Raw genomic sequence first — 22,204 nt, 5'->3', positions numbered from 1 at the left:
CTTATGTAACTATTTAATCGATATTTTAGAGATAAAATCAATAGGAAAAGAATACAATTAGGGAACGTAAATAATCTGATCCCACCCTGTCATGGCGACTAGCACGCGACAACCTAATACGTGGCGCCATCCCTAGATTAATTTCTGAACTATTAATTTGAGAAGCTTTCTGCCAAATAGTAGCTCGGCGACGAATCTCGAGATGGCGCTAGTGTAATGACTCGAATTAACAATAGGTTGAATCTCTAGTATACATTATTGCTGGGATAAATCCCTCGAGTTCAAACAAATCTTTTAAAATGTCTTTAAAACACCTCTTTGTATGTAAAGTGTAATTATCCATTGTCGATACTGTGTTTAGTTTATCTTCGAAAGTTTAGTCTATGGGGAAATTAATTAGAGTGAAATTAGTTCTAGTTTTAAAAGCCCAGAAGTGCTGGTAAAATCTTTCATTTTCAAGGACACTATTTTATCTTTTCTAAATATTGACCCTCGTACGAGGGGTCGGACACTTGCCATTATTTTGTACGGGATTTCAGGATTTCGTAGAGATTTTGGCAATTTTATCATTACTTGTTGAAGTGATTTTGGGATTTCAATGTTAATTTACCATAGAGAGAGTTAAAAGATTTTGCGATTTTAGACAAAGTGTACGGGATTTTGGTAAATGTCCGACCCCTCGCCCTCGTACGTAATGCTTAAACACGTACTATAGAATTAACTAGTGTTGTAAGTCGGAAAATTTTCCACCGAAAATGACCGAGGCCTATTTTCCGGAAAATTATCCGTATTTTCCAAAAAAAAATTAAAAAAGTTTTCATTCCATGATTAGTCTAATATATTGTTTGCAAATTTGAATAAAAAGGCATTTCCGTAAAACTAAACATCTAGACTAGTTTAAACTGATTAACAATGTAACACTAGTTATATTTTGTAGTATGTTTACTGACATAAATTACATTTTAACTTTTTACCGATATAAAATGTTTCATGTTTAAATTTTTTGTTTTTCCGATTTGCGGAAAAGTTTCCGCAATTCGGAAAATTTTCCGGAAAATTTTTCGCATTTTATTTTTCCGGAAAATTAACAACTCTAGAATAAACATTGTTAGCTTATATCGCATCGAAAGAATCTTATTAATAATATAAACGACAACGAATTTGCGTACTAAGAAAGCGCCGGTTTCCTCCGCCTCCAATTTAGGAGCAAAAAGGATCCTGTTAATTGGCGCGTTGATTCCACGAATAATATCTGAATATAGAAGATTGTTAAGTAGCTCCATTCAATGAAGAATACATTTACCTGACTCTCTCGCTTCTTAGGTACTCGTAATCCTTATTTCTCTCACCCAAATTATAAAATAAGCCTTCTCCGTATCCTACTATTTCGGGATGCCAGTAAGAGGATTTCGTTTCGTGGGATCGTTTCCAGGTTTATTTTTCGAGCGCGTAACATCGAAAGCGTTTTTTTAATACCGGTGAAGTCCTCTAATGTCATTTTTTCCCCGAAACTCATTATACGAAATGCTTTAGTGGCTCGAGAGTTATTTAAAAAAAAATTAAGAGCTTTTCTAGGAATTATAAAAAATAATTCATATCTTATCATTATTTTCGAAATTTTTTGCAGCAATGGTTCTTTTTTTTCGGTTTATAAATTTGTGGTTTAATACTATTTACTAGTGCTCGGAATTATTTATTCATTATCCACAAATTTTCCGATTTATTTAAAAAACGTTGGTAAAAAGAATATCATTTTAACTTATTTAATTATGTTTTTTACGCAACCGAGCATTTATTTGAATAAAAGTGGTATTTATTTAAATAATTGTTTGTTTTATTTAAATAATAGGCTTAATCACTTTCGATTATTTAAACATTTTACAATTTTTATTCAACTATTGGTTATTTAAATAAATATTATTTAAATATCGCCGAGCGTATTTTATTCATGGTTAAAAATTAATTGAATGCCGAGCACTACTATTTACACACAAAATCCATTTTACAAGATTATGTTTAATTGATGTAATATAATTTGGTGAAAGCCTTATCTTATGAGAAAAATATTATAAATAATTATGAAAAGAGTTTGTATGACCAGTAGTCACAAAGAACCCTCCGTAGTACTAATTTATGCAAGGTAGAACCTGGAACCACAAACTCTATCTTGATTTTAGGTCGAGAGCGTCATCTATTGAAAGAAATACGAAATATTATTCATTAGCATGGTTATTTAAATTAACTTTTATAAATATATTATTTTAAAAATAAGTTATATTTCTAATAGCGTATTAATTACATTTCATTAATATTACTTGTTTGTTTTATTTTAAATATGTAATTTTAATAATTAATAATCCACTTTAATAACACAGTAAAAACTATTTTTATTTACAAGTAAAATAAAAATATTAAAAAGCACTAATTACAGTACGAGCACGACTAGTTTCGCCTTATGTTAAGAGGCTTCATCAATCAAGTGGTTTTTAATTACTCGATCTATTAAGTTATACACAGGAGTCTTATTTATGGATATATTAATAGTAAAGAATGGTACTAAATTTATATTTAACATTGTCGTTACAGTATTTTCCAAAAGTACATTTAGAAGTAGTTTTGTATTTATGTCATTATTAATACTTTCAATTTCGGTTAATCAACTAATTGGAAGAACTATACACGAGATTGAGCCGATACGTCAATCAGTTCTTGACCGAATCTGTTTGCAGGAGGTGGCGTCGTAAGAATTAAAAGCTTTTTGAAACAAATACAAAACCAGATAACAAATAGATACAAATGTTTGAATCTTTACCTCTCTGAAGGGACTATGTCAATCACCGTGTCTGTCTATCTGTCTGTGGGTCCGTCTGTCTGTGCTACGAACGCGTACGCATTTTCGGGGCAAAGTGTAATCACTGCGTTTACAGTTTCTTGGAATTAGAGAAAAGCTTTCTCCAAAGCGCAAATTTTAAGTCATGCGTTAGTACCGGGCGAGATTCGAACCCAAGCTCTCATGTACGACAGGTGAGCGTTCTACCACAGAACCACGGATACACATTACGCGCCACTGAAAATTAGAAACTCTTCCGAGGAGAGGCATATTTTTTCTTGCCAACTTAATTGTTCTTTAAACGAAATGCTAATACGTAATCCACTTCTAAAAAGGTGCGTCATCCAACTGCAACGTTCCTCCGAGTTTCCGAAGTAGTGTCAACTATCAGAGTCCCTCGGAGGCTAGGATCATTTTAAACATTAGAATGCTGGCTGTTTCTTCTTCACGCCGTAACCCTAGATTCCCCTTTTGAGAAAAAAATCCAAAACAAAATCCTTTCGCCTTCCATTACTAATTCAGCGTGCATTACCTTTGAAGCTATCTGAGAATGTTTTGGCAGCAATCTGATGAGAGCGGTAAGACTGTAAAAGGAATTTCGAGATAAAGTAGCCAAACAAGACTGAATCTTGTTGGTCTATTCCGCTATAGACACTTAATTCAAAGTGACAAAAGCCTTCTCCCGTTTATTTTGGAAGGGATTTTGATCAATTGACTTTTTATAGATTTATTTGAAATGGGTGAGCGGTGAAAAAAGGAGTAAATCTAGAAACAGAATAGACGCCACTCTCTTTTATATTTTGACAGTAAGCAATCTAAGGCAAACGTATTTTTTTGCCAATGTTTAAGTCAAAACCCGCGAGAGACCGACGAGAATGGGGCTTCAATGGAAGACCTCTAAGGCGTTTCTCGCCCCCCTCCACTCACCCCTTTTTCCTTCGAAGACCTTCCTCGCAAGATTCCTTTTCACAGGCGGTCCATCTCCGTTAATGGAATACACGCTTTTTATATTGACACATTTTCTTTCCTCATCTCCGCGCCGGTACTAGTCCATAGACGTACTTCCATCCTCTCTTCCGACGGTGATATCGGAAGGATTCGGAATCGATTTTTCCGGCCACGAGCGCGTCAATAGAAAAAAAATACCGATTGTTGATGGTCGGTCAGACACAGCGCGTACAGGCAGAGAGAGGATGGAGAAATAGTAACGTTGGGCTGGCGCTGATGCCAGTCACTCGTCTCGCCCGTAACCGGCGAAAGAAAAACATTTTCCGGAGTAGCGAGAAATCCCTTTACCGACGTTTCTTCTATTATTAGAGAGCCCTTGCCTTCAAATTTTGTCGATTTTGCGCGGGCCTGCTGGCCGGTCTGTTATAGTTACATAGCCGCCGTCTAACAAAGGAGATCTCTCTCCGGCGGCGTGTTTTCGACCGCTACTCGATGATCGTTTTTGTAATTGGACCCAAAAAAATGAGAGAAATAGGCCTGGCCATAGATAAGCAAGATTATAGAGCGATTTTATAGATAAGCAGAATTATAGATAAGGTCTCGCATTTTTTATAGATAAGCAAAATTATGGAGCGATTTTTATAGAGCCACCGAATTTATAGATCCAAAATTATGGAGCGATTTTCATAGACTCACCGAATTTATAGATCCAAAATTATGGAGCCCTCTAACTTCACCTCATTTTATGGATACCTCCACTTACCTATCTTTTTTTACCTAAAATGTATTGGAAAAAAATAACGAGACGAATATTATACTAAATCATTTTTTATTACACTTTTCTGTACATGTTTTAATAAAATAGGCTGTAAAATATTATTAATTAGGGAGATTCTCCTTTTAAAATGGAAATTATTTAATAAGGAATAGTTAGTTCGATCTTCTACATCGAGGAAAAAGAAAGTTACGGGAACGAGATCAAATTTTACGCGATGTTGAGCATGAATGATTTTAAAAAGACGTTCCCGCAATAATAGTTTTTTGCAAATTTGCAATCGGGAAAAAGTCTCCCGTGTTCCAGAAAGGCATCGTCTTCCGCACCCCAATCTCCGATCTCACCACCGCAGAAAAAACACTTCACGTAGTCCGTAAAGTTTGTGTAGAAAAAACCCGCGTTGGTGAGTTCCATGTGGCACGGCTTCTCTAGCGGGAAACTGGTGAAAGTCTTCAACCGCTCGTCCGCATACCTCATAGGGCCTAGTTGGGCATCGTAGGTCTCCTGTAGCTTCGCGAACTCGAGCTTGGCGTACTCGCACTCGGGGAACAAGGCGGTGTGGCAATGTAAGGGGTTAGATCCCAGCTCCCAATCCCGCACCAGACCGTCGCACCAGAAGCAGATAGTGATATCCTTATGCCCTACGAAGAAGAAGCCCGCCTGAGCCAGTTCGAGAGTGTCCATATATTCCACCGGGAACTTTTTAAAACTAGCGACTCGTTTCGCCAGGGTATTCATTTTTTTAGAGGAAGTTAAAAATTTAGTCTGACACCTTCGTAAACTAGCGATCGAATGATTCCTACCGAACTAAAATCCCGGGGAAAAATCTCTAACTAGGGGGGAGAGAGACCCCGAATGAAGGAATTTCTCAAACCGTGAGAAAGTTGGGGAAAAGAGAGATTCACGCGGCCTCCAAAACCTATTATCCAATTGTGCAAAAATGTTTGGTTTCCAGTCGTTTCCGTTTTTCACCCTCTAAAATGTCAACCACCTCTTTTAAAAAACAGTATACTATGGCTTTCTCGGCAGTCGAAGAATAAGGTGGCTGGTTAGTTTCTACAATATCCTCGTCAGCTATAAAATGAGCTACGTTTCCACATTCTTCCCCTAATAGAAATTTACAATGGGGGAAATATTTCCTATGCTCACCGAAAGGACTATCGCCTTTTTCCCAAGCCATAAGTTCACCCTCACACGCGAAGCATTTAACGGAATCTTTATAATTTAAATAATAAAACCCAGCCCGAGCTAAGGCTCTACCATCTACGATATTAACAGGGAATCCCTTGTTAAACGAACGAATTCTCTCAAGCTCATGGCGCATAGGATTTAGCTCCGTCTCATCCGTCTGCTCTTTATCGTCTATCGGCAGTGTTAGGACGGGGACATTCCCCGTATTCTCGTCATTTACGAATTTACATAAGCGATTCTGCTCGATATGTTTCAGCAACGGGACGTCATTAGTCATCCACCCCTTGACGACCCTCTCGCAAGAGAAGCACATGACGTTATCAGTGTGCCCGGTGTAGAAAAAACCAGCTTTCGCTAGCTCCCTCGCGTTTAGAAACTTACATGGAAACCCTCTGAAACTAGCGATTCTATTTTTCTCAAAATGCATCTTTTTTAACGGAAGCCGAGTAAAAATGGTGTCTATCACCTTCGTCCGCGACCGATCGAATGATCCTTAGAACCGAGGCGGGAGGGTAAATCCCTCTTTCCATCTCTCGCTGAGGGGTGAACGGCCCCCCCTAAAAATAGTCTATTATCACGCGGCCCCTCTCGAATTCCTCGGGATAAATCTATTATTCCCCGGGCATGTCTAGACTTCGTCCTTCATCTAAGACTTCGACTATTTCGTTTAAAGAATCGTATATTAATCGTGATTCGGGGTAAGTCGAATAATTCAGCTGGTTGTCCTTTTCTACGATATCCTCAGCGGCTATTAAATGCTTTACATTTCCACTTCTTGCCCTCGAAATAAGAAATTTACAATGAGGAAAATTTTCCCAATGTTCCTCGAACGGACTATCTTCCTTATCCCAGTTCATTAGTTCCCCAGAACAGGAAAAGCATTTTACGCAATCTTTGAAATTCGTAAAAAAAAAAAACCAGCTTTGGATAAATGCCTAGCTTCCCTTAAAGGATCAATCGGCAAACCTTCCTTATTATTAATATTATTCTTAATATAATTATTATTAAATCCTCTAGTAAAGGAACGAATTCGCGCGATCTCGTATCGCATCGGCTTTGACCCTTCAAGCTCCATCGACAGGGCTGGGACATCCCCCGAAAAATCATTTCTTATGAACGGACAAAAGTTACACTCTTTTTCGTGTCTTAGTAACGGGACGTCGTCGGCCGTCCAGTCCTTGACGACACGCTGACAGGAGAAACACATTACGCTGTCCCGGTGACCGACGTAGAAAAAACCCGCTTTCGCTAGCTCCCTCACGTTTAAAAACTTACAGGGAAAACTCTTGAAACTAGCGATTCTGTTTTTCTCAAAATTCATCTTAAGAAAAAAAGCGTCTACCTCTTACTTCTCCGACTTCGGGAATGACTCGGGGAATGATCCGGTACTAGACGACTAAAAAACCTCGACTTTCTCTTTCCCCCATCCCCCCTTACGAGTTTAGACGTGTATGTTGAAAAAATAAAAACATAAATTCGAACGAAACATTTATTAACGCAAAGGAAGATATTACAAAAAATGATAACACTGAATATAAGAAAAATGATACGAAATGAAAATACGCGCGCGAATTGAGAAAATTACGTAATGGTTTTTTAAAAACATAAGAGTTCGAAAAATAATTAATTGTTTTTTTATAAAGAAAAGTTTTAAAAGAATCCTTCGTCTTCCTCGAAGAGCGGCGAGGGAGCCGTCTGGTGATGGGTCTCCAACCACTTGGCGAAGCGGCAGGCCTTCTCCCGCGCACAGAGAAGCGTCGGGCTCCCTCGCCGATGAAACCGACACCGATAGTTCTGGTCGATGCTGATGTCCTTGGCCTTGGGGCAACCGATTTCCCCGAGTTCGATCACCTCTTGGGGGATGAGTTTCCTGAGGACGTGACATTTCTCCTCTCCCTTGCAGTAAACGAATTCGGAGTCCTCGGTTAAGGCCTTGAGCCGATGTTCTAGCTCGATGTAAGGGGTATCGCCGTGGTTCCAGAGGTAACCGTTGATATGGGTAAAGACCCATTGATTTTGCCGGGCTACGTGGTGAGAAAGACCGCTACCGTGGTACGGAGGTTTAACGAATACACTTTTAACTAGGGGAAACTCCCCGACGAACGCGACGGCAACTTCTTTAACGACCGGTTCGTATTTCGCGCCGAGTAAGAATTCAAAATCGACAACTACCAGCGGTCTTTCCATGATGTTTCTGTTGGCTGATACCCCCTCTGACTCAAGGTAAGTTAAATCCGCTTCTTAAATAGGGTCTCCACGCGATTGTCATTACTCCATTGGTTCCTCGTGAACCTATCAGCGAAGGAGGTCAAACTCCGCCCCCTATAGCGATGTTCCAGATAGAGCACGCAGTATTGTCCGCAAACTTTGCTTCCCACGGCCTGTAGACGACGTCTATTGTAGAGTATTTTCGAGGAATTTTTTCTCAGGAACTTTTTTATCGTGGGGAGGGTCACCGGACGACCCGCCGAGTCAAAGTACCCGGCCCTCCTGAAAGCGTCTAGGTAAATAGCTACCCAATGAGTCCCGGGCCCATCGTGAGGATCGAGGTTAACGACCAGGGAGGCGGGGAAGGAAGGGATATATTCGGGGAGTCTATCGGAAGCAAAGGCACCTTGATACCCGGGTAAATGCCCGAGGATCTCGTTTATTTCTAACGTGTTCATTTTAATAATCAATCACCACGTTGCGGTCTTTGTCTATTTGCATTAAACTATGAAATTCCCCGTAAATAACGACCGAAACCGATTCAGTGAGCGGGGTTTCGAATCCCAACTCGATACGTAGCTGTCCCCGTCTTACGGGGTTCCAATGAGAGTTGTCACTCGCGGAAAGATCAGGCGTGATATCAAAGGCATATAGAGTATAGCCCCTCGGATATTCTGAGTGCGATATACTATTCCCATCATCTTTAAAGTGTATATTAGTCCCCGTAAACAAGGTGTAATATTCACGGGCAAATTGATTCTGGGAAAACTTGGGCTGGAGAGGTTTGCTCGGAACCGCGTCCGAATCAACGTAGAGAGATAAGAAATTTAACCCGAATGGTTGAAAGTTATAAGGATTTTTATGAAAATCGCCCGCGCAAGCCGTATGCGAGACTAGGCCGATAATAACGCGTTGAGGGAGCGGTCCCAGCCACACATTGTCGAGACTCGTATTTGAAACGCCGGTGAGCAGTACGTGGCTTTTCACTTCGGTTCGGGTAAAAGGGTACTTCGCTGTGGCGCCTAAGAGAGCGTTTTCGTGAGCCAGAATGATTTGAGGACTTATCTTGCATTTCCGTATTTCCAAAGTAGCGTCCGTTATAGCGATCTTAAAATTCCCCACGTTTAACGAGGGGTCTCCCATAAGGACAAAGGCCGTTTTACTCCTTGAAAGTCGGACTTTAATTTCCACCCCGCTTAGAAGGTATTTCGGAATGTTGAAAAGGTCGGCGTATATTGCCCCTACTAAGGAAATTTCCTTTGAATCCTTAATAGCTGCTTGACGAATCTTGCTCCCCGAGTTGGTAATTATATCGTCAAACTTTCCGGCAGCGTCTTTGGCGTAGAGACACGAAGTCAGGTGAGAAGTTTTAGCCTCGCCAGAATAGTTCAAGAGCGATTCTAAATAGGCTCGATATGAATATCGACTTGCCGAGGGCGTGATTAAATTGTCGTTCAAGTAGATTTCAATTTGATCGAAGAGACTATGCATTAGGTTATTACAAGTTGATAATTTAACGTCGGGGTCTAAATTAGCCCCATTCTCCCGCGTTACTTTACATTTAACGTGAAGGAGACTCATCGCGAGATCCGTATACTCGGGGCTTTTAGGGATACAAAATTCAATCTGGGAATCATCTCGTAGCGTAGAGATCGGTCGATAGAAAGTTGGAGTCGCGCTTTCGACGCTAGTTTGCACGGGGGTGACCGAGAACAGGTCCAATTCCGATTTCAAGGCTTCAACTTTGTACATTTTGGTTCTTTTTTAGTTGAGGGAAAAAATGTCACGAACGTGTTTCGTGGACTTCCGACGAGCTACTGCCCCGATTCTGCGTTTAACGGTCCTTTTTCTAGTTTTCCTCCTGCTCGTTGTTTTCTTCTTCTTGCTTCTCGTTTTAGTTCTCCTACGCTTTTTCCGCCCCGAACCGCTTTGTCCGGTTATCCCTTCTAGAGCTTCACCGAAACGTTTCCTCGCCGAAGATTTTATATTCTCACCCGCCACGGCGTCATTGAGAATTTTACTGCCGACCCCCAACGCTTGTTTTCCTATATACTTCGCCCCTCTAACTAAAAGAGGGGAGGCCCAGCGGAAGAGCCCCGAGAACAGACTTCCGAGACCGTGCCCTTTCTGATAAGCCGCTCCTTGATAGAAATTAGACCCCCCAGTTTGCGCTTGATTAAGATAATAATTTCTATAGGGACAGGACCCCCGCGCGTCGAGGACATCCGGCTTAGGCATCTTGTTTCCGTAGATGTAGTTTAACCGTCAGAGACCCGAAGGCAAATGGCGCCGGTTTCCCCTGAGGGTTCATTATATGTACTTGGATCGTGTCGAAATAGCGTTTGGAGACTCGCACGTAATGAGGCACGTCATAAATTTTCCCGACGTTATCTCCGAACGAGCCTTCTACGGGGACAATCCTAACGAGAGGAACGAGAGTGTCACCCACCATTTGATCTTCGACGATATTAGTATAAACGTAAAGTTGAGGGGGGATTTGAAAGCCTATAAGGGCCGGCCTAGCGCCCCGGTAACCCCTTTCCAAAGATTGAATCCCGGGATCGAAGCCCAATGTCATGGCTAGACCAAAATGAAATTGCACTAGTACGTTATGACGAAAGGGGCTTATTCGAACTCGGCGAGTGATCTCGTTATATTGAAGAGACGTCTTCATATCTTTAATAATTTCGTTTATTATCTTAATTAAATGTTCGATGGAAGAATAGTACCCTATGGGTACCCTATAAACGTGGGAGGTCCCTCTGGGTCTTCTAGGCTGAGCCGCGCATTCGGCGATCTGAGCTTCACCCGTAAGAGTTTCACCGTTTTTGGCGGCATCGAAAATCTGCTCCGTTTTTTTCCCTTTCGGATTTTTTTTCCCCGGCGTGGTAATTTTAAGTGTTATTCCCAAACTAGGTTGATCGGCTTGAGGCGGCTCTAGGTTTTTTTCGATGCTAGTCTCCGGTTCATTTTGCTTGACTTCGATTGGAGACGGGTTACATTCGACAGGAGGGATTTCGTCGACAACCATGAAAACGATAGTGTTTTGTCCCTCGAGGACGTTGAAGAACGCGCTAGTGTAATTTATCTCAGCTAGCCCGCACTCCCAAGACCCCGCCAATTCGACAGGTTTCGGTAACGCTGAGGTATAGGACGCCATCGTATTGTCGGCGTAAACCCGCATGCTAGCGTTTGAAGGTAATGTCAGATACATCTTTTTTCTTGACCCACGAGTTCGCGTTCGACGGATATCCTACGAAACTGACAAAGTATTCGACCTGATTTTTGCGTTTCCGAGACTTGAGAATTTTATCGATCTTGTATAGTCGAGGTTTAGCGACTAATTGCAGTTCTTCCTGATAGTAACGTCCCTTTATTCCCTCCCCCGTTAAATCTTCGATCGTGTAAAGGGGCGGGTCTAAATTTACGAGGCGGGTGATTTTAAAGACTTCCTTTGACCAGGTACCGGGGTAGGCTTTATCAAAGACCCCCCTGTATTTGCTGATACGACAAAAGTCACCGACTTTAAGTTTAGGTTGACGTCGGCTTTTCACGGGGATTTCCTTGTAAATTGTTTTAAATACTTTCAGAATATTTTCCGGTTTCACGTCTAGAGGTGACATTTTTATAGTGGAATGTTTAGTGGTATTGTAGCTATGAATTAAATCAGGGAGGACGTCCAAGTATCGATAGGTGTTATTAGCAGTGAAATATTTATACATTTTAGCCTTTAGCGTACGATTTAGTCGCTCGACCATACACGCTTTGATTGTATCGTTTTCGCTAGTAAAGAATTTAACTTTTTTACTTTTAAGGAAATCCTGATATTTTTTCCCCGTGAACTCCCCCCCTTTATCGGTTTGAACTTTAAGAGGCGTGAGATCCTCGAATATTTTCTCGGTCGCGGCGATTACGTCTTCGGCTTTCTTACTTTTTAAAGGGACTGCCCACGCGCGTCGCGAGAATGTATCGATACATACTAGTAGGTAATTAAAGCCGGAATTGTGTTCGGAAATGTCTCTCATGTCCGCCAAGTCCATTTGAAACTGGTCGCCAATATTAGTTACGAAAACCTTGCTCCTTTTAAATTTCCGATAGGCGGTCTTATGTAACGTGTACGATTCTTGCTTCGTTAACCATTTTTCTACCGTTTCCCGGGGAATACCTCTGTCTTTCACGGCCTGATAAAGTTTTTCCAATCCGTCGAAACTCGCGGGATGTTTTGGATCGTAATAAATTTTTTTCAAGACTGCCTCGGGGTTAGAAACTCTTCCCATATTGGTTGTTCCGTTTTCCTTTTTTTCGCGCCTCTATTGATAACCCCTTTCGATAAGTCCCGGGGTTTAAATTGGAGCGGAGTCCGAACGACCGATGCTTTTCTAGGTTTCGCCGAAAATGTAATTTTTTTCTTCTTTTTCACTCGCGGGATGGTTTTCTTGAATGATACCGTAGGCGTGAACAAGGCGTCGAACTCGTTCCAACCGGTGGGGGGAGGCGTTCGTTTTCTATTTATAGCCCCAACGGCGTAACTTACGAGCGTAGCGATATCTGACCCGGGCACGCGCGTTTGATCTATAAACAACTCGCCTTCACTCGACCACGAAACTTTATCGCCTAAGCTAATCAATCGGCTAATTAAGTCCTTCGCACTCGCTCTAAACTGAATCGGAACGAGATTTAAGAAGGCCGTGTCCTGCCCGGTTTCTTTTCTATTTTTTGGCTTCGTCGCTATATCCTTAATGTTTTGATATCGATGGAACATCTGCTCGAATAATTTAACTTTATCCCTAATGTCAAGATTGGAATTGAGTACGTCGGTCATGCTATTATTTAATTCATCCACGGAGGACCCTAACGGATGTGGAAACGAAAATTGAGGGGTATCTCGAGAGGGGATGAGAACATTTTTATTATTATTATTATTATTATTATTATTATTATTTTTTCCTAACGAGTCGAGGGGGACTAAGGCTAACTTTTGAGCGTACATTTTTTTTATTTCCTTAAGAACGACCTAAAATCCCACTGAGGGCTGAAATAACGGTGGGGATGAGAATACTTAGAATCCCGTGACCTTTTTGAACTAAAATTAATTTCTTCTTACGCCAGGCTACTTTTTTAGAGGCTACCTGTCTAATGAATTTCTTTTGTTTAGCTAGTTTTCGTTTCTGACAAGGGTTTAACTTTAAATTCCCTTTCAAAGTATTATCGCAGCATTCAGCAATAGCATCAATTAAGGGTTTTTTAGCGTGATGGAGAATAGCGCGTCGTTGTTTAAAATTTGATCTACCTAGGGCCGAGAGAAAATCTTTGTGTCCGGCAACCAGGGCCGGCATTTTCGAACTGGATAGGGACTTCTTCCTCTCCGCTGACTTTATACTCCCTACTTTTTTTTCTTAGGGATATAGACCATTTCGGTTTCGTCGGGGAAAATATCCGTTCTTAAACGGAAGTCATCGGGGCACTCCTGCCTATTGTCGATAAGAATATAGCCGTGAGGGCGTTTGGTCGCGTCGAGATAGGCCTCGATAGCGAAGCGGTAATTGGCGCCTCTAAGTTGACGGAATAATATAGCGGGTTGAAGTTGGTCACGAGGGTTCTTGAACAAAACCATGTAATTCGCGTTCAGCGAAATTTCGCGCGCATCCTTTGTTTTTGGGAAAATGTTCTGGGTTATAAATACGAAGCTTATATTACGGTGGTGAACGCCTTTCGTGAAGAAAGCTCCGATTTGACCATTGTTCTCGTTCATTAAATCGTCGGCGATGAGGAGAACGTGTTCGCCTTCTTCACCAGGGTAATCATCGAGATTGGGGACTCCTTCTCGGAACACTACGGAGTCTTTTAAAGTGTCATAAAGTGTTTGCCACTCGCTATAATGCCAAAATATTTTGGTCGGCGGGGGGGAAATCATTTCATCTTTATTTTTTATAATTCGCGCCATCAAAACGGACTTCCCGCTACCGCTCGGCCCGCTCAGAAGAGCGGAGAAAGGACCATACAGTGGTAACATGCTTTTATTAAATGAGGTCTCTAAGTTAAACTACATCGATATTTAAGAAACAAACCGTTCGGGTAAAAATAAAAAATATGAGTTTAGCGGTGTTATTTACTTAATACTGATGCTGCCATTTTAAGTGGGACTTATCGTCTAATATGAGTTACATTATAGGTTAATAGTTTTTAAAGCCATAACGACTTATCTTTCGAATATGATGGATAAAAACAGTTAATACCGAAACTTCGCGTATAAGGGTAATTAACCAATAATTCCTTTTACAGGCATTCTATAAACGGGTTATACCCGGATATTAGGATATGTTTTTTCATTCTGAACTAGTCATTTTTTTAAATATTATTCTTTATATCCGAACGGTAATGTTTCGAAATTATCGATAACGCGTAATTTATTGACAACTGGCCTATATTTTTTAACTTGCTTTACAGTTACCACTGTATGATCATTTAACCGACAAATATGATGCGGGATTTCGATTTCTTTCTCGAGAGTGGGCGCGTCTACATCGATTCCGAGCATCCCTTTCAACGAGTCCATAGAGATGGAATTTCTAGTGGAATAGTTCTGCCTGAGACCTTTAGCCTTGACGACCTCCTTAATTTCACCGGTATCGCGGTTGAGTACGCGGAAGGCGTAATTTTTCGGGCCGCCCGAGCAAAATTCGGTAATATGACAATTTGGACCAAATTCCGATAATTGATCCGTCATATTCCCAAGGAATGTTCCTTCCTGCACTAGCTTATTGCCATCGCGTGATCTATATATTAAACTATCAGTGTCGTGGTAAAGTATACTATCCCCTAGAGCCTCTAGATGAGTATAGAGCCTCATTCGGGCAAAAGCGGTGGTATAACAGGCTAAAACTACGTTTACATGGGCCAAAGCCGGATCGATTTCCTTGAGGTGTTCCCATTTGACAAGCAACGTCTTATCGTTTATCGCCAAGACACTTTTCCTTTCGATATTCGGGTCATTAAATAGTTTAAAGAATTGTTCTCGATCCTTAACGATCTCGGTTTTTACGAGGTTATTCCGTTGTCCCCACTTACCGTAAAAACTATTTAACATTAACTTCGCGACGGCACGTTTACCGGGGTTTAACGCGATCTTCGTGGGATCGAGTTTAACGCCTTCGTGGTCCTCGAAATCCGAGACGTATTTGTTTTTTTCGTCGGGGGTTGTGATCCCCACTGGAAACCCCGAAGCCTCGGCCTTCATTTTGTACATTGTCTTGATGTAGTCCGAAAACAAGCCTCCCTCCTGGGTCTCCTTGTTATACTGCGTTGTTTGATAATGCCAAGCTTCGTACATTTCAAGCACTTTGTAACCTCTGGAAACGGCTAGTTTCAGTTCGTCGGAAACGAATGTCCCCACGAATGCCCGCTCGGGATCGGAATGAGGACACCGTCCTTGAAATCTTAGACGTGCACATGTACCACATAAAACGAAAAGAAGTCGCGAATTACAGTGCATGGGTAGGATAGGGTGAAAAAGTCTAGGAGGGGCGAGAACGCGGCACTGAATTAACCCGTCTAGCGAATCGAGATCTCCTAAATCATCAGCGTCTAGTAAAACTTTAGGGTGACCGACGGGTATTCTATCTAGAAGGTTGACAGTCGGGTAAAGTGAAAGCATGTCGACGTTAAACGCGCGTTCATCGCCTTTGGCCTTGTAGTAAAGGACTGTCGCGTTAACTCTCCCTCCGAAAAACGCGTCTCGAGGATTCAAGGGTGAAATTATCATGGCGCGTACTTTTTCGAAAAACGCCTTATCCTTCGCTTGACGGCGAAGTTGGTAAAAATCACATTCCCAGATCTCTATAACGTTTTTCTTAAGTTTCCGGAGTTGAGCAACGACCCTGACTGTTTGTTGGTACCTGAGGTTGAACGTTTGTGAGGGATCTGACCATAGAGGTCTGTCTCTTCCCACTACTTGACAGCGAACGCACCCATGAAAATAGCAGCCCTGGAACATGTAAACGTCATTTCCGTCAAGACCGTCCACTTTAAATTTACCTACCATAGCCTCCCGCCCCCGCATAGCTGACACTATTCTTATTCCCCTGCGTTTTTCTTCCCAGGCGAGCCATTCAAAAGCCGCGGTTGATTGTCGGTCCCTATTTCTCATACCTCCGGGGGGGAGTATCCCTATCGTGTCAGGAATGAGAAAGCGTTTCCTAAAGACGTAATTGCAGGCGCCAGGGAGTGTGATGGCAGCGCGGAAAGGGTCAGTGTCGCAGATTTCCATGAATTCACGTCTAAACGTTGCGCATCCCAGTCGGAGTATATTGACATCCGCCGTGCAATACGAAATCGCGTCTTTTAGAAAGTCAAAGTGACCGCCCGCGGCTATTTGCTCCCCGTGCCATTTAAGAAGGGCCGCTCTTTCCTTTACCCCTAGATAGTTAGCCCCGTACGCTTCGAGGGGCGGAAATTTATCCCCCTTCTCGGTCGAATAATTAGTGGTTACGGGGTCAGCGGGATCGAAATTATTTTCGACAAAATTAAACAAAAGGTGAGGGAATCTACCCTTATCCATGGAAGGCCCTAGTCCAAACGTCTTCCTAAACGCGGCGAGTCCCATGGGGATGAACGAATAGGAATCGAGAAAATTGAAATTAAAACAGTTAAAGAAGAGAATTTTAGTCCCGTTTACTATCACGAAGGGCACAAAGGTCTCGTCGATTGAAAGAACGGCTTTGAAAACGAATTGGAGATCATAACATTTCGCGGCGTGAGCGAATAAGTAAATTTTTTTAATATCCGCTAAAGTTCTGATATAATCCACGAACTTTACCACAACATTTCCCCCGTAAAATATTTTTTGTCGCGAGCTAAAGCGGATGCACACCTCGCAATCGAAGTTGGAGTCTCGCTCGTCGATGCACGCGGGGCATACAATTTGGGATATTAGAAGAAACGGCTCATGCTCGAACGCCCCCTTTTTATTTACGTGTTGTTTATTCTGAATCGACTCGATGTCATAAAACACAAACAAATACGAAGGGACGCCCCCTAGTGCTAATCGTCGTTTGGTCATGTCAGGCTCGGGGTGGTCTTTAATTCGTTGGACGAAGCAAAGGTGAGGATGCGGCGCGTGCTTTTTACAAATACGACAGAAAACTTCCGAACAAGAATGGATAGTTTCCCTAGAGCGATAGTCCACGTATTTGTAACAGTCTTTGCACACTTTAACCTGACTACAGAGGGAGGGAACCGATTCGCGGTGGCTTTGGAAGCATTCCAGTCCCTGGAAGGAGCGAAAACAATCGGCGCATTTGACTAGCTCGCCGGAACATTTCTGATGTCTGAAACAGGATTTGCAGAAAATCGCGCATTTGTGCCGTTCCAATTTATCGTATCCGACCAAGCAGACGGAGCATGCATAATTAGTGGCGAAGAACGACGTCAATTTCGCGATTACGTCATAATGTTTCTGATTATAAATTAAATAAAGTTTATTTTCGGAGTTCCCCCCTTCCCCTTGGAATAAAACCCTAGGTCTGTCGTTATAAACCTCAAAAACGATTATTTGATAATCAGAGAGAATAAATTGGAAATGCACTAAACTCGTGAAAGCCCCGCATTCGCGTTTCGAAACGCCCGCCTCGACGCGTAACTCTTCGGCTTTTTCCCTTTGTTTTCGCGAAGAGGCCTTGTACAAAGCCTTATACTCCTGGAAATATTCTTTATTTCCGGGGTTTCGCGTCTTCTTTAAATACGCGATAGCAATAATTAATGCTCGCGGGAGACACAATGAGTCTTTGTTTTGGACTGAGATAAAACTTCTTTTATCGCGTATGTAATCGATATGCTTTTTAAGTCCGCGTCGCCTCAGAGATCCTCCGTGAGGTAATCTTACCACGTTTAACGTGAATAAAATTGGCGAGTTCCAGAAATCATCCCGCTCATCCAGATAGATCTCGCCTTCGAGTAAATCGAAAACATCACCGGGCTGGAGTTGCGATTTCTGGCGGAAAGAAATTTCGAGCACCCGCGCCGGGAAAACTTCCGAGGTACATGAAATTTGAACTTGGTCGTCATCGAGAAGTTGATCGAAAATAAAGGTCACGAACTGCGTAATCCCGAGCTCTACATCCGCGGTGAAGCGCACTTCAACGTATCTTCCAACGAGATTGAATAGCGGGTATTCTTTCGTTCCATCTTGAATAATTTCAAAATTCGCGGGTAGTTCCAGCTGAAGACCCTGGCCATCTTGTTGAACGGGCGGAGCCTCGATGACTTGAAGCGGAAGTGGCGGGGGCTGTAGATGATCCTCTTCTTGAAGAGCAGGAAGGTCTTCAGGTTGGGGTGCTTGAAGAGGCTGAGCGATATCCGGTTGATTACCTCCAGCTTGAATCGGGAGTGGTTGGTCGATCTCTAGTTCATCGAGTTGAAATGCTTGAGGCGGTGGAACGTCATCATCATCGTCCGCGGGGAGAGGCGATAAAAGAGGCGGAATATCTTCGTTCGAATACCAGTTAAATGATGAAATCGAACTTTCGCTATCCCACTTCAAGATTTTATGTGATGGCCCCGCTTGATCTAGAAAAGGATCCGGGATCTTACGCGGTGAAGACGAAAACACCGGGCATGGAGAATCGCCGCGAGAAAAAGCGTCTCTAATCAATATCGCGTTAGTGGAAGCCCCGGCTCCCGGTGAAACTTCCCCTGGAACCGTTAAATTAAGTGGTAGAAGCTGCGAGGAAGATCTCCTTTTTCTAGAATGAACTAGGTTATTAACGATTGGCCCCTCGTGAAATTCGGGCGTAATATTCAAATCGAGGGGTGGGGTTTCTACTTCCGGATTCAGACATCTAATTTTACGAGTAACGGCGTGGGTATGCGAATCGCCGCTAGAAACAGTCTCTCTAAGAAATACCGCGTTAGTTTGAGGGAAAGTCCCGGGTCGGCACGAATCTAAGCCTAAATCCGCTTCAGGAACCGAGTTATTATGGGTTAGAAGTTGTGAAAAAGATCGCCTTTTTCTAGAAGGAATTAGGTTATTAACGCTTGAACCCTCGTGAAATTCCGGCGAAATATTTTTCAAGTCGAGAAAAGTATCTACTTCCGGATTTAAAATTTTATTTTCCTCCTTATTAAAATAGTTAGCGCCGTCGACGCCAGATGGCGATAGCGCTCCTATATTTGGCGAGGCAAGGAGTGACTCTCGCCTCTCCTCCTCGCGCGCGGAGGCTTCCGGGGAAACGCTCGATATAGCTAGGCCACGTGTCGCGGGGCTGTCAGCTGGGAGTTTTGACGTCTCGTTTAAAGGGAATTCCGCTAACCAATTTTCTTCTTCAGACGGTAAAAATAAGTCGTCATTAAGCGAGTCTAAATTGTTTTCCGGGGCCCCCGTTTCATCATTGTTTTTAAAAATATTCGTTCCTTCAAGTTCAGCCCCGATTGTTTCTCTAATAATATCTTCTAGTAGAGAAGTCTTTGCGGGTTTAAGGTCCCGCCTTGAAGGACATTTATCGGGTGCGCTAGGGATAATATTTTCGAGGTCTACCGAATGTCCGCTGGTTTCGGCTTTGCCGTTAATTAGTATTGCTTTTTCAAGCTGCGAAAATTGCGAGAATAGGCTGGAGTGCCCCCATTCTGGGCTTTTTTCAGGGGAAAGTCGAGTAATTTCTAGAGGGGGCGTCGCGGGACTCGACCTGATTAGTAAAGTTTTTTCAAATTGTGAATATTCCGCTGGGAGTGAAAAATCGTCCGTAAATGTTTCGGAATTCGTCATCTCTTTTTCGGAGGTATTTAATCCGGGTGATTTTTCCGAAGGGTTAAAACATTTTATGAATTTTATCTCGTCACTCGAAGCGGAAGAGCTCTCGTTATCTGATATCTTTTCAACCGGGGACATCCATAAATTATTTGAGAACGGGAAATCGGCGTCTAACGAAATGTCATCAACGGGGGCGGGGTTAACCGGTAATTCACGTGGTTGAGTGACCGTTGGATCGTTTGGTTGGCTAGACCAATTATAATCGAAGTCGACATATTCCTCGAATTCGTTTAATACATCGCGTTGTTTCTCGCATTCAGCTAAGAAGGTCGGGGTTTTAATCTCGGATGGGACATTATCGATTAGCGATTCCAATTCTCTTAAATTATTACAATTTCGCGGGGCTAGAGGTATAAGTTTAAGGTAGTCAATAAGTTCAATAAAAACGCGTACCAATTCCAAATCTTTCAAACATTTAGGTAATTCACGCGGTAATTCGTGAGGGCAAAGGGTTAACGAAGTCAAATAGTAGAAGAACCGGTATAAGAAATCAAGGCTTACCGGGCGTGTATCCGATTTAAAATCGCGGAGTGCGTTAAGGAAATCTAGTTCCATATTTTTCGGTTAAAAAATTTCGAATGGGACTTTTTAATCGGGTCCCGGGTCTATTTATGGTCTCGCTTTTAAGACCCCCCCTTCCCATCGGGGGATGGTATTCCAGACATGAAGGGGGGTGGAAAAATGAATCCTGTCTATCCAAGTCGTAATATTATTCGGGTAAAATATTTCCCACGGTTTTTTGAAAAACAAGGTCATTACTCAGAATTTGAACCGCTCGTATTACGACCCTAGATTCATCGACAGCTTTCGTAAAATCTCGCTTTAGAAATAATAATCGTGACATTGTAAAAAAAATAACATTCCTGTCTTTTGTATTTTTCCCCGTTCGCTATAAAAATTCCTCCTTTTATTGAAAGTTAACCTTAAGTCGTAAACTCTCCGGTTGTATTCAATAACTCGGAGGCGATTTTATTTGGTGAGGAAAACTGTCTAGATTTCGTGACAATCTCTAGCGGTAAATTAAGCGTGGGTCCAATGAAACTCCTTAGATGGTTACCCCCAGAGGTCATCCGGGTTTCGACCCCGCCCCTTAAAATGACCGGTATATCTAGCCTCGCGAATTTACCGATAGTCAGAACAAGTCCAGTAAAAAAAATATGGCCTCCGGGAATTCCCGAAAACGCTGGTAAGTTTTTTCAAATTTTATTTCACTTGGTTATTTTAATTCTAACTTTTTAAATTTTATCTAGTCGTACACTCTCTTCATCATCCTCAGATTCCTCCTCTAGGGAAGAGTTGGAGGCTCTTACCTCTATTTCGTGAGTTTTTCGATATTTTATATATATTTTCGTTATTGTAATTTATATTTTTTTACCTAGTTATTCACCTGCAAGCCCCGTTCCTGGCTTTTCTCAATGGAACGATAACATTCTCCTTCCTTCGTCACCTGATGTGGTGATAATTTCTCCCGAGTAGGTTTTTTAAAAAATCTTTAACCCCTTTTTAAAAAAAATATCCTAAATCATTTTGTTTTTCTAAAGCCCGCTTTCATCATCTCCCTCATCGCCCCCGCTGGCTCTTTCACCACCGGCACTCCTTGCTCTCCCCGCCGTTATTCCGGGCGACCACCGTTATGTGGCGTCTTTAATCTCTTTGGCCGCCGTGTTACGCGGTGCATTTAATGCGACACGTAACATGGGCGACTCTCTTAGGCTTTTTTCGGTTGATCACCATGATCCGCCTTCCCTTCAAGCCACCGCTCTGGACTTCCAGGTGGTGGTCGATCTTGCCTGGGCGGCCCAGAACGCCGCGATTGCCCATGTCACCTCGGTGGTAGCGGGCGATTTCGCCGAGACGGCGTTCGCCGTGGACTTGGGGTATTTGATTTTTTAATTTTCAGATATAAATTAAGGCTTCTAACATTTTTTTCGAAATCAGTTTAATCGCGCCGCCGCCCATCCCTAATTTTCTTATCGACCCCGAAGTCGCCGTTCCTTCTCCTCCAATTATACCTTCGTAAGTTCGTTTTTTTAGAAAAAGTATATTTTTTTAAAAAACTAAATGTTTTTTTTTTACAGCTCTGACCTCCTCAATTCACCGCCTGTTTCGCCTCCTTGGATTTAAAAAACTTTATATTTTCTTTATATTTTCTTGTAAATTGTTTTTTCAATAAAAAATGTTTTTTCGAAAAAAGCGTCTTTTTAAATAAATCCTAGTAAGCTTATTTTTTGACATCTATTTCCACCATTTTACTCCTTTCTATGGAAAAAAAGTCGGGTATTGTCCCCTCGCCGTTTGGCCCGCGGCAGTTTCTACTTGCAGGTGTGGGTGATTCAACCCCTGCGGACACCCCCCTTCTCTCGACTTGCTCATTGTCATCTTTTTTTGACCGCTAGTGCTAGAATTCTCTGGCTTCATTTCCAAAAATGTCTTCCGACGAAGCGCAGCA

General features: G+C 42.2%; 2 protein-coding genes across 2 annotated transcripts; one reads left to right on the top strand and one right to left on the bottom strand.

Moving 5' to 3' along the window:
* Positions 1-8,411: 8,411 nt before the first annotated feature.
* Positions 8,412-9,704, bottom strand: LOC149933223 (uncharacterized protein F54H12.2-like). Its single transcript, XM_090157243.1, has one exon. It carries the CDS (start codon positions 9,702-9,704, stop codon positions 8,412-8,414), a length of 1,293 nt encoding a protein of 430 aa, XP_090013369.1.
* An 11,353-nt stretch (positions 9,705-21,057) lies between these two features.
* Positions 21,058-21,879, top strand: LOC149933222 (uncharacterized). Its single transcript, XM_090157242.1, has 4 exons — positions 21,058-21,074; positions 21,135-21,632; positions 21,694-21,771; positions 21,834-21,879. The coding sequence occupies exons 2-4, from the start codon at positions 21,451-21,453 to the stop codon at positions 21,877-21,879; spliced, it is 306 nt and encodes a 101-aa protein (XP_090013368.1). The 5' UTR covers positions 21,058-21,074; positions 21,135-21,450.
* Positions 21,880-22,204: the final 325 nt, after the last annotated feature.

This window comes from Leiobunum rupestre, chromosome 8 (assembly GCF_980474605.1).
Source record: "Leiobunum rupestre chromosome 8, qqLeiRupe1.1.hap1, whole genome shotgun sequence".
In the NCBI taxonomy this organism is placed as follows: Eukaryota; Metazoa; Arthropoda; class Arachnida; order Opiliones; family Sclerosomatidae; genus Leiobunum; species Leiobunum rupestre.
Note: the sequence above shows the minus strand (reverse complement) of the source record. Positions and strands in the feature narration are given on the sequence as shown.

Coding starts and splice junctions, on each gene's coding strand:
- LOC149933223 (XM_090157243.1), bottom strand. CDS start 9,704: ATGTACAAAGTTGAAGCCTTGAAATCGGAATTGGACCTGTTCTCGGTC.
- LOC149933222 (XM_090157242.1), top strand. CDS start 21,451: ATGGGCGACTCTCTTAGGCTTTTTTCGGTTGATCACCATGATCCGCCT. Junction 21,633..21,693: donor GCGTTCGCCGTGGACTTGGG/GTATTTGATTTT, acceptor TTTCGAAATCAG/TTTAATCGCGCCGCCGCCCA. Junction 21,772..21,833: donor TCTCCTCCAATTATACCTTC/GTAAGTTCGTTT, acceptor TTTTTTTTACAG/CTCTGACCTCCTCAATTCAC.